This window comes from Solanum stenotomum, chromosome 9 (genome assembly GCF_019186545.1).
Source record: "Solanum stenotomum isolate F172 chromosome 9, ASM1918654v1, whole genome shotgun sequence".
NCBI classification, from domain to species: Eukaryota; Viridiplantae; Streptophyta; class Magnoliopsida; order Solanales; family Solanaceae; genus Solanum; species Solanum stenotomum.
The window spans coordinates 10,465,452-10,477,240 of record NC_064290.1 but is presented as its reverse complement, the minus strand read 5'-3'; the positions used below and the strand labels follow the sequence as shown (position 1 = coordinate 10,477,240).

The window sequence follows — 11,789 nt, the reverse complement described above, 5'->3', positions numbered from 1 at the left end:
TGGCTCGTGCCACAGTATGCACTACTCGGAGTGGCTGAGGCTGCCCATGCAGTTGGACAGATTGAGTTCTTCTACTCTCTATTACCCAAAAGCATGGCCAGCATGGCGTCAGCTATGTACACTGTTGGGACTGCTGTGTCGAGTTGGGTTGTAAGTATTCTGGTGAGTAGTGTGGATTGGCTTTCACCAACTGGAGGCAAAACAAGCTGGCTTTCGAGCAACATTAATAGGGTCACCTGGATTACTATTTCTGGCTACTTACTTTTTTGAGTTTGCTCAACTTCTTCTATTATCTGATCATCTGCCGGTTATATGAAACCTAATGATGGGAGCAGTAGGTTATCTCATGAGGTGGAAGAAACAGATGTGATTATAGGATTTTACCTGAATGTTGTACTGTATTGCTGAATAATATACTACTATCCTAGCTAGGTGTTTGTATATGTTTAGATCCCTACATTTCCTTTGACAGAAATGTGTGTTATGTTTTGGATTCCTTAATTCCAACACATTGCTTGTGCCAAATGCAGGCTGGAGGAAATGGTATCATAATACTTTTTAACCATTAAAAGAACACTTAACTCAAACATAGTTTTTAAACCCTCAAATCACTTCACTTGATTTTCTAAACTGATTTTTACCCAGTATCTTCGATCATTTCTCATGAAATTCCAAGAAAGAAAAACCCCAAAAAAATAAATCACAAAACCCACCTACATTTTCCTCCTTCCATACACAAATTTACGCAAGAAACCCCATAACCAACACACAAAAGAGTAAATCATCGAACCAATAATAAAAAAACGCGAAGAAAAAGAAAACCCCAGTACTCTAATTACCTTCCTACAGCAAAAAAGTACGCATTATCAAGCCATTTATACAAACAGAGAACAAAATCTGAGAAACACTTACGAGTTTGGAGGAATGAGGAATCGAGTTACGAGCAGAGGCAGTAATATGATTCGAGATATCAGAAAGTGTCGGTCGTTTCTTGGTGGCTCCAGCATTCAATTTACCGGTGTGATTATTCTCCAACCCCGATGAATTCGCCTCCATTGCTTGTCTCTTCGCCGACGCACTCGAAACAGAAGAAGAGGATCGCCGTTACTTTCTCCTTCTAAGAATTTTTCATCACCCTGTTCTCCAAGAAAACGAAGAAGAAGAAGAAGAATGTGAAGTCTCTGCGACCGTTAGGGGCTCACTTGTTTGAATTGAACTAATCAGCTAATATTCTTCTTTCTTCTTTTTTTTCTCACTATGATCCAAATTGAATTTGCTATATATAATAAAGACAAATGCAAATAGAAAAATGGATATTTTTTTGAAAAAAAAAAGTATTCAAATTATAAGTACTGGTTATATGGTAAATGACAGATCTATTATGTTAATTAGTAAAATATGTCATATTATACTATGTTTACTGTTTAGTACATTTGAATTAAATTGAATTTGATAGTAAATTTCCAATTTTCAAATATCATTTTTCACTTTAAAAATAAAATATTTTCTTTGTAGTTCGCTTTTTAAAAAAAGGGTAAGTATCAATTTACTGTTAATATTAAAATTATTTTATAGAGAAAACTAGTTTAAATATCTATTAAAAATTTTTTAATTAAAAAATTATGTTAATTAAATTAAAATATATAGTCAAATTTTCAATCAACATTATACATAAATAAATTAATTAAATATTAACATAATATTAACATGATGGCTTAAATATAATTCAAAATATCAAAAAAAAAAAAATCATTCTACAAATTAAACCATTATATACGAAAAATTCACCACAAAAGTCCTTCATATTTTTAATCCTACAAAAATGTTGTTACATTTATTTCTGATTCTATAAAATAAAATATAATAATAATAATAATATATAAAAATAAAATTTATCATATAAAATAAATATTATTAATTAGTGGAATAATATGTATATTTTAAATTATAAAGTGTTGGGCCAAATTCATTTGGGTTAGTAAGTTGAGAGTCGGCCCAAATGATTGCGTAAACATATTGGCAATTTTCCCATTTCTTCTTCTTCCTCTCCAACCTATGGCGCCAGTCATGCAAAGCTCTCAGCCATGGGTCGAGAAATAGTAACCTTCCAATCAACTTAACTCCTCTTTTCTATGCAAAGCTCTCAGCTATGGATATGTAACTTTTAGATTTTTGCAGTCGACCGAAGCAAGTGAAGGATGTAGCTCACCAGGATGAGGTCGTTCGAGTCCTCACCAACACTCTCGAGACCTCTAACGTAAACCATTACTTTCATTTGATTGATTTATTGCTAAGCACATTAAACACTTACTCCTTGGGTTTTCTTAAATTTCCGGTTAAGAATGCAACATTCAACATCCTTTACTTTACTACGAAGAAACGTTGTTATCACTTTTTTATTTCTTATTATAGAATTTGTGAACTCTTATGAAGAAGAACAAAGAATTCAGAAACAGAGATCTCTAGGAAGAATCTAGAAGAAAGCTACATTTCAATGTGTATCATCAATTCATTGTGTGCCCTTTTACATTTTAGCCTCAATATATAGAGGATTATATTTGTTGTTACTAATTAAACTCACAACTAACAGTGGTAACAACTTAACTAACTGCATAACAAAATGTAAATCACATGACTCTAACTAACTTGTTGAACTGACCAATCACAATACAACAACTCATCTTATCTATATTTCAATACACCCCCTCAAACTGAAGGGTGGAAGACATCTAACACACCAAGTTTGGTCATGAGGAGATGATGTTGACTAGCACCTAGCCCTTTTGTGAGTATATCAGCAGGTTGCATGGTAGTGGACAAATGCTTAAGTTCAATGAACCCTGACTTCACCTTCTCTCGAATAAAATGACAATCAATATCTATGTGCTTCGTACGCTCATGAAATACTGGATTTTCAGCTATTTGGATGGCTGATTTGCTGTCTGTGAACACTGAGATTGGAGTGGCATTTGGAAAGTGTAGTTCATCTAGTAATCCTGCTAACCAGATTAGTTCAGCAACAAGGGCTGCCAAACTTCTATACTCTGCCTCAGCTGAACTCCTACTTACTGTCGGCTCCTTCTTTGATTTCCAAGAAATAAGAGAATCTCCAAGTTTTACCATGTATCCAGTTACTGATCTTCGTGTGTTTGGGCATGAAGCCCAGTCTGAGTCACAGTATCCTATCCTGTGAGTTTTGTAACACCAGTCCCTCTTCTAAGCATTACTCCAAGTCCTGGAGATTTTTTAATATATCGTACAACTCTTAGTGCTGCCTCCCAGTGTGAAACCTTAGGGTGTTGCATGAATTGACTCAAAACCTGGACACTGAAGCAAATGTCAGGTCTGGTAATTGTCAAATACAACAATTTACCAATCAGTCTTTGGTATGCTGTAATATCTTCTAACTCTGCATCATCAGATCCACCAATGTATTGATCAAACTCTATGCTGGTCAATTTGTGGTTGAACTCTAAAGGAGTGCTTACAGTCTTTGCTCCACTTAGTCCAGTCTCTGAAATAAGTTGTAAAACATACTTCCTTTGATTCAGTAATAACCCCTCTTTAGACTTCAAGATTTCAATCCCCAAAAAATATCTAAGACTTCCCAAGTCTTTCATTTTAAAATTTTTGTGCAGCGTGTCTTTGGCTTCTTGAACCATTCTGGAGCTATTCCCAGTTATTAAAAGATCATCAACATATACTAAAATCACAGCCATTTCAGTTCCTTCCCTTCTAATGAAAAGAGAGTGATCATGAACACTTTGAGAGTAACCTGCTGCCAACAATGCCTCAGTGAACTTAATGTTACATTGTCTAGATGTTTGCTTGAGACCATAGAGTGACTTCCTCAGTTTGCACACCTTAGATTCCCCCTGCCCCTGGAAGCCCAGAGGAAGTGCCATATAAATGTCTTCAACTAAATCACCTTGCAAGAAGGCATTGTTAACATCCATTTGAGATAAGTCCCAACCATAGGAAGCTGCCAGGCTAAGCACAGTTCTAATGGTAACCATCTTTGCAACTGGGGAAAAAGTATCATGATAGTCAAGTCCTTCTCTTTGAGTATAACCTTTGGCAACTAATCGAGCTTTGTATCTATCCACATCACCATTTGACTGGTATTTGATCTTGTACATCCACTTTGATCCAATTGCTTTCGCACCTGGAGGTAAATCAACAATTGTCCAAGTGTTGTTATCTTCTAAAGCCTTAATCTCTTGTTGCATAGCATCAAACCACATCTTATCTTGTGATGCTTCATGAAAAGATTGAGGTTCCACAGCTGCTGAAAAGACCTGCAAATAGGACTGATAACCTGAGAATACATTATCATAACAAACATGGTTAGTGATTGAGTGAGGACTTGATTTTTGAGGCACAACATAATCTTTTATCCACACAGGAGGCTTGCATTGTCTGGTAGTCTTCCTTGAACTAACATTAATTAGTGGTTCATCAACAGGAGGTGGAAGAGTGTCTGAATGCACATGTTCTATGGGAAGTGGCTCTATTGGACCAACCTCGGGAGGTTCATCATGAGAACCTTCCTGATCATTATTGGTATTATGAAGCTCTTCAATATGTGTATGGCATGGTTCTGCAGGAGATGAACATGTTGGGAGAACTTGATCTATGTTCACATCATTGTTGGCATCATCCACAGTATCTAGGAAAGGTGAAAGCAAAGGACAAGGACCTGTATCATTAGATTGCATAACTTTAAAAGGAAACACTGCCTCTCTGAACACAACATCCCTGCTAATGAACACAACTTTCGCCTCAAGATCATATAGCTTATATCATTTTTGTGTGGAAGAGAACCCTAACAAAACAACTTTCTTAGCTCTGGCTTCAAACTTTCCACCTCTTGGCAAAACAGTAGCAAAACATAAACATCCAAATACTCTTATATGTTCTAGTCTAGGTGCCTTTCCAAATAGCCTTTCATAAGGAGACTGTCCATTTAACACAGCTGTAGGCAGCCTGTTAATTAAGTAAACTGCAGTTTGTACACATTCACCCCAAAATCTACTAGGAATATGAGATTGCATTTTTAAAGCTCTACTTGTGTCCAGTATATGCCTATGTTTCCTTTCAACAATACCATTTTGTTGTGGAGTGTATGGACAACTACTTTGATGTATGATGCCTAAAGAGGATAACATTTCATTGACTTGACTGTTAAAGAACTCAGTACCATTGTCAAATCTCAACACCTTTATTGCACAATCAAACTGATTACAAACCATTGATATAAAACTTCTCAATACAACTATTACATCCTTCTTAGTTTGCAGTAAAGAAATCCATGTAAATCTGCTAAAGTCATCAACGACAGTCAGAAAATAATGTTTTCTATCATAAGTGGGATCTCTATGAGGTCCCCAAACATCTAGATGTACTAGTTGAAACATCTTAGTAGTATGAGTAATACTAGAAGGAAACTTGAGTCTACACTGTTTTGCCAAAGGGCAAATCATACAATCTTCTTGTACTGCCTCAACCAGTTTATTTTGCAACATAGGTAGATGCTGCAATACTTTCAAAGAGGGATGTCCCAATCTAAGATGCCAAAGTTTATGTTCTTCTGAGTTCTTGTTTTTGAGTACTGCTCCAACAATAGGTAGTACTTCTTGTCTGAGAATATACAAGCCATCATTTTCCTTACCAATCCCAATCACCTCTCCAGTAAAGAGAGCCTGCATTACACATAAATCAGGATAGAAAGACACCATGCATTTCAGTTCCTTAGTCAGTTTAGAGACTGACAATAAGTTGAACCTGAAGTCTGGTACATGTAAAACATTTTTTAACTTGCAATTCCCCAAAATCACTGCATCTCCTACATGTTCTACATGAATTTTATTTCATGTTGGCACCTGCACCTTATTACAACTGGATTCTGATAATTTTCTACATTCACTTAACATACTTTCACAATATGTAATATGATGTGTAGCTCCTGAATCAATAATCCACCTCACTGTATTTCCACCGACATTATCAGGCAAAGGATTCATACCTGCTGCAGCATTGGCATCAGCCCTGCAGGTTCCTGTAGGTGAGGAAGGAGGCAACATCTTAGTGACTTGCTCATATTGCTCCTTTGTGAAATAACCTCCTGGGAAATAGAATTTTGATGCTGATCCAGATCTTGATGCCTCAGAAGTGGAGTTATTTGCATATGCTGATCCAGATCCTGATGCTTCAGAAGTAGAGTTATTTGCATATTCTTCATTCACAGATCCAGATCCCTTTCTCTTAGTCTTGAAGTCTGCTGGAAATCCTACAATTCTATAACAGTTTTCTCTGGTGTGACCTTTGTAACCACAATGATCACACACTAGTCCCATCCTTCTGCCTTGTGAATTCTGACCCTGAGTCTTCTTAGCTGGAAAATTGTTGTTGATCTGATTGTTAAAATTATGTGGTTGAGCACCTCTTCCTGCCATCATTGCCAAAGGTTCTTTACCTCCTTCTGTTTGTCCTAGCTTCCTTTGGCTTTCTTCTTGTATAGCCATTGCATAGGCTTGATTTACACTTGGAACAGATGGACTCAACAGAATAGAACTCCTCACCTGAGCATAGCTCTCATTCAAACCAACCAAAAACTGCAATAACCTTTGTTGTTTAACATGTTCAACGTGTGAGCTTGACTCAACACAATCACAAGAAGGAGAAGGCACCATCACATCCATCTCATCCCATAGATCTCTTATTTTGGAGTAATAAGCTGTCACAGAATCAGTTCCTTGTGACAATATACTGATCTCTTTCCACAAGTGAAAAATCCTTGTCAAATTGGACTTATCAAATCTCTCCTTGAAGTCATTCCAGTTCTTCTTCGAACTAGAAGCATATATTATGCTAGTCATTAATTCTGGTGCAACTGTTGCACTTATCCACGATAAGATAACCGCATCACATCGTTCCCATCTGACTGCCAGATCTCCCTTGTATGAGCTCTTAGCACATGTGCCATCAACAAATCCCAGTTTGTTTTTGACTAGTAGTGCTAATTGCATTGACCTGCTCCACACGCCATAGTTCTCTGGCCCTGTGAGCTTCATAGGAATCAAGGCAACACCAGGTGCGTCTAATGCTTGAAGATGAAGTGGATGATTATGATTCGTCTGGGGATTATCTTCTACCTCTGAACTCTGTGATTCCACCATTGCTACAGCTTCAACAATTGCAGAAACTACAGATTCAAACCTCTAAGGAATCCCTTGATCAATGCTCTGATACCATATAGAATTTGTGAACTCTTACGAAGAAGAACAGAGAATGCAGAAACAGAGATCTCTTGGAAGAATCTAGAAGAAAGCTACATTTCAATGTGTATCATCAATTCATTGTGTGTGCCCTTTTACATTTCAGCCTCTATATATAGAGGATTATATTTGTTGTTACTAATTAAACTCACAACTAACAGTGGTAACAACTTAACTAACTACATAACAAAATGTAAAGCACGTGACTCTAACTAACTTGTTGAACTGACCAATCACAATACAACAACTCATCTTATCTATATTTCAATACTTATAGTGCCCGCATATGTTGTTTTATGGTCCTCCTGGAACTGGAAAGACGACCACTGCTCTTGCCATTGCCCATCAGCTTTTCGGGTATGTTTTTAAGTCATATGTGGATTTTACTTGGGGTTTGTTCTAGTTGATGTTAGTTTCATCAACTAACATCAGCTTTAATTCAGAGACGTGTTAGCGGGCATAAAACATGCCAGGTGCGTGCCATAATAGGACATCTAGGAATGAACCTTAACACATATGTACAAGTAGGACATCGCTCGATTCAAGTTTATATTCTTACGATGAATGGTCCAGACCCTTAGTATAGAATTTTTGTGAGGTGTTACAGGCAACAATTAGACTTTTGAGGGTAATTTAGCCACTAGATATATCAACCAATTTTATTCAAGTATGGATTGTGAATTTTCTGGTCATCTAAATGGTCAGAGGTTTTATGTGGACGAATCTTTGATTGGAGAGTGAAGAGTGTTTAAGTTTAATGATTGGAAAAAAAGATTGTTTAAGTTTAATGAAGATATTAATTAGGAACCTAAAACAGTGAACTACTTATGTAAGAGGCCTGTTTTAAATGATGTAAGTTTTCTTGTTTCTAAAGGGATACATACCATGAAATGCCCTTTTGTGTTACATTCAAACAAAATATGTTAATTTGGTGGAATCCTCTTGTTTAATGGGTCAACTAACGTCGATATGTTAAATGCATGATTTCAGCCTCTCTTTTTTTTTTTTTTTAATCATTTTACCTAAACTTTACCCGTCTTTAAAATTTTGAACTCCTTAGTATCCAACAAGACAAGTAAAAAGGCTACTATTTGTATTGATTCTTTTTGACGTCGAAGATTTTCTTTTCCTCAAAGTTCAATTGGTGTGTTGAATGTTGCATGCTTAAGTTATCACACAAGGCACCAAAATGATAGACTCTATTTCATCCTTCTCGTTCCAATAATATGTATAACATCATTGTCAATTTCCGTATTTCCTTAGATTATTGACCCAAATCTTTAAAACTTCTTCTAAGGGATGACTTTTCTATCAATTCTCGCTCTCATGTCATGCCTCATAAATTGCATTATTAAACTTACATTCAAAGTACGTACTTCTTCTGACCTAAACTCATTTCCTTATTCTTTAGGGTTTGTCTTCAAACCTCTACTCTATTGTTAACTCAATTATTGCACTTTCTTGAAGAAGAAAAAAGATGGAATTGAAGAGCAATTATGTGTATTCATTCTATTCAAGATTTTGTATGGTGTAAGGTAATTAATCAACCATACAAAAGAATATTTGTTCATCATTTACAGTGAGGTGTACATTATATTCTACTCTTTCTATTTATTCTATACTTCCAAGGTGCATCAGCTTTAATTGTGTTGCTCAATTTCTGCATCCTGCAGGTATAGTCTTGCAGCAGCATGGATCACTATGCCTGGTAAATGGAAGAAGGCGGTGAACGTGCAGTTGATGAAGTCAATATCTCCTAAGTTAGCATTGAACAGTATCTCTTGGCTATATATCACAAGGAACGCCATGAACAACATCTGCTGAGTGTGTATCTATTCAAAAAATCCATTCATTAGACAGAGACAAGTTCAAAATGACTGTGATTACAATTGTATGCATACGAATGCTTACGTTTATCACCCAAAATGCTGTGCTCTTGCTGTCCAAGAGAATGGAAGCAATTCCGGAGATCATTAGAACAAAGCAATATGGCAGGCAACTGTAGTAGATTTTCATCCTTTCCCTTGTTCTGGTGGCTCTATACAAGAAATTTCCAGAGACCATTGTGTCACCTAACAAAAGTTTGAGAACATAGCTGGAGAACAAACCGCGATATGAACAGGTTCTTAATACTATGATATGACAAGAAAGCAGTAAAAAAGAAAACTTGAACAACAGATATATAAGCAATGCTTAGTCTTAGTATCTTTTGAGTCCTACCATTGCTCGATTTTGTAGAGATAATTGATATAAGCACTAATAGAAGCACCGAATGAATAGGCAGCCAACATCAAGAGTAAGACTCTCGTCTTCTGCATATGACATAAGATTTACATTATAAGAAGCGACTTCAAGAATAATTCAACAAAATATACGAGTCATTGATCACATACATACCAGTCTCCCTGGTGGAGTAAAGTAAATCCAGATTAAACTTGCTACACAAGAAAGGACTGTGAATTTCCCTCCGGCTATCGAGATCCATTGCAAATAGGATCCAAAAGCAGAGCTCAACATGGCACAGAAAAGAGTAAGATACACCTATACAACAAAAAACTAATCAATCACAAGAAGCTGAAATCTGAAATTGCTTATAACAAATTAATTAAATCCCCGTCCCAATTTATTTGATACACTTTAGTTTTGGGATGTTAGAAAATGCTTGACACCGTCAATCATTCATACTTTGAAGAATTTAAGTTCATCAAACTGCTAAAAAATGAAGATTAGTGAAATTAATAACTTAAAGTAAAATTCGACTCAAACAACATTAGCAAAGTGCAAACGAAGAGGAGAAAAACGGCAAACTTCAAAATCTTTTGAGAATCGAAATTCATCAATCATGAAGAGATAATAAAATAATGCAATACCTAAACATCTTCTGAGAATCGAAATTCATCAATGATGACAATATAAGAATTGGGGATTTTTAGCATATGATCATCTTCTGATTGGCTATTACGTACTACTAACCAGATCACAATAAAGAAAAATCTCAGAGTAATTTCAAGTAGAAGGAAATTGAAAGAATCGAAGTGTTTGGATGAATGTGTATGTACCTTCTTCAATCTTGTGTGAACTTCATGGGGAATTTCGTCAATATTCATCATGTCGTCGAAGTTCCAAGTCCTATTGAAGTAAGATTTCACACCATTTATGGCCCGAAGTTTCATACCTGAGAAATTCATCTTCTTCTTCTTCTTCTTCTTTCCTTTTTTTTTTCCTTTTTTTGCAGAGAGAACGAAACAGAGCTCTGTTTATAGTCTGTTATACCTACAGAAAAGTGTCTTTGCTAAGTTCGTTATGAACAGTTTTTGGTATACTTACGATTTTACCCTTCAGTTATAACTGATTCTTGAGAATAAGACGAGGGTAATTTCGTCTCCAGGCTCAGGTCATTGGCGGGAACTTTTTGAAATTAATTGCACAATTGTCGTTGTGCAGATTGTGATTTACTGGTGACTTTGGAACATCGTGGTAAATCAAGGTGTGTTCAAATTTACTAGTATCTCTTAAAAAAGATCTCCAAACAAATATCGTAATATCAAATATTGGCTTCAGACAACTTTAGTTTATTGCCATGAAATTACATGAAATTAGTATGACGGAGTCAATTCATACAACACTATATGTGTTAACTGTGTTCACAATCAAATACAAAGTCTCTGGATAAAAGCTATTGGGCTCACGTGAACTCATAGGTTATGATATCGTAGATCTGCCTATGCTTGTTACCTCCATCAAAATAGGTAATAGATGATGTTCGAGCAAACTTACACAGTTAGACTATTTCATCGAGTTATTATTAATTATTTCCAAGCTTCAGAGTCAAAGCACTAGTTTCTCCATCAAGTAGCCTCGGCTTTGTTGCCATCACTAATTTTTTGTTCCTGCAAGAAACAGAGAATGCAGAAGAACAGAGATCACTAGCTTAGTAAGTACAATGTTTACTTGAAAGATAAAAGACTACGCTGATGCTTTAGATTTCTAATTGGAAATATTTTGGCTTCGTTGTTATCATTTTTAAACGCAAGACTTCATTCTGTTGGTACGATGATTCTTTGGAATATTTTAAACTATAAACATTGTCTTAACTCAAAAATCTACGGCAGAAGCAATAGAGACAATCTACTAGATAGTGTAATGGAGACAAAACACAATAATTCCTTTTAGCACAACAGTAACATACTTAAATTAAAATCTTCATAAATATACCATATTTGTATAATTAACATATGAAATTAAGAGATCACATTAATATGATTACAAATTGGTTATATTTACCAACTATGCATATACTAGCTTAGCTTCCTAATCAGCCAGTTAGTCTTCACTTCAGTAGTTGATGTTTATTGAAGAGTCGCACACCCAAGATGGAAAAAGGGATGAGTAGTAAGCTTCATTATATATGTAAGTTTCTGAAATTCATCCATAGTAGAGGCTCGTCTCCTGTTGCGTTATTATTATTAGTCTCAGGGAGGCTTGTAATAATACTGCTTGATTCTCTCAAGT

At 35.7% G+C, this 11,789-nt stretch overlaps 1 protein-coding gene and 1 long non-coding RNA gene across 2 annotated transcripts; both read right to left on the bottom strand.

Annotated features, from left to right (window-relative positions):
- Window positions 1-8,875: 8,875 nt before the first annotated feature.
- On the bottom strand, window positions 8,876-9,368 carry LOC125876442 (uncharacterized). Its single transcript, XM_049557629.1, has 2 exons — window positions 9,189-9,368; window positions 8,876-9,109 (listed from the first exon to the last, which is right to left on the bottom strand). Exons 1-2 carry the CDS (start codon window positions 9,339-9,341, stop codon window positions 8,918-8,920), a joined length of 345 nt encoding a protein of 114 aa, XP_049413586.1. The 5' UTR covers window positions 9,342-9,368; the 3' UTR covers window positions 8,876-8,917.
- A 129-nt stretch (window positions 9,369-9,497) lies between these two features.
- LOC125876443 (uncharacterized) lies at window positions 9,498-10,375 on the bottom strand. The gene is made up of 3 exons (XR_007447492.1): window positions 10,337-10,375; window positions 9,675-9,818; window positions 9,498-9,589 (listed from the first exon to the last, which is right to left on the bottom strand). It is a non-coding gene; the product is annotated as an uncharacterized LOC125876443 (long non-coding RNA).
- Between the last annotated feature and the right edge of the window lie 1,414 nt (window positions 10,376-11,789).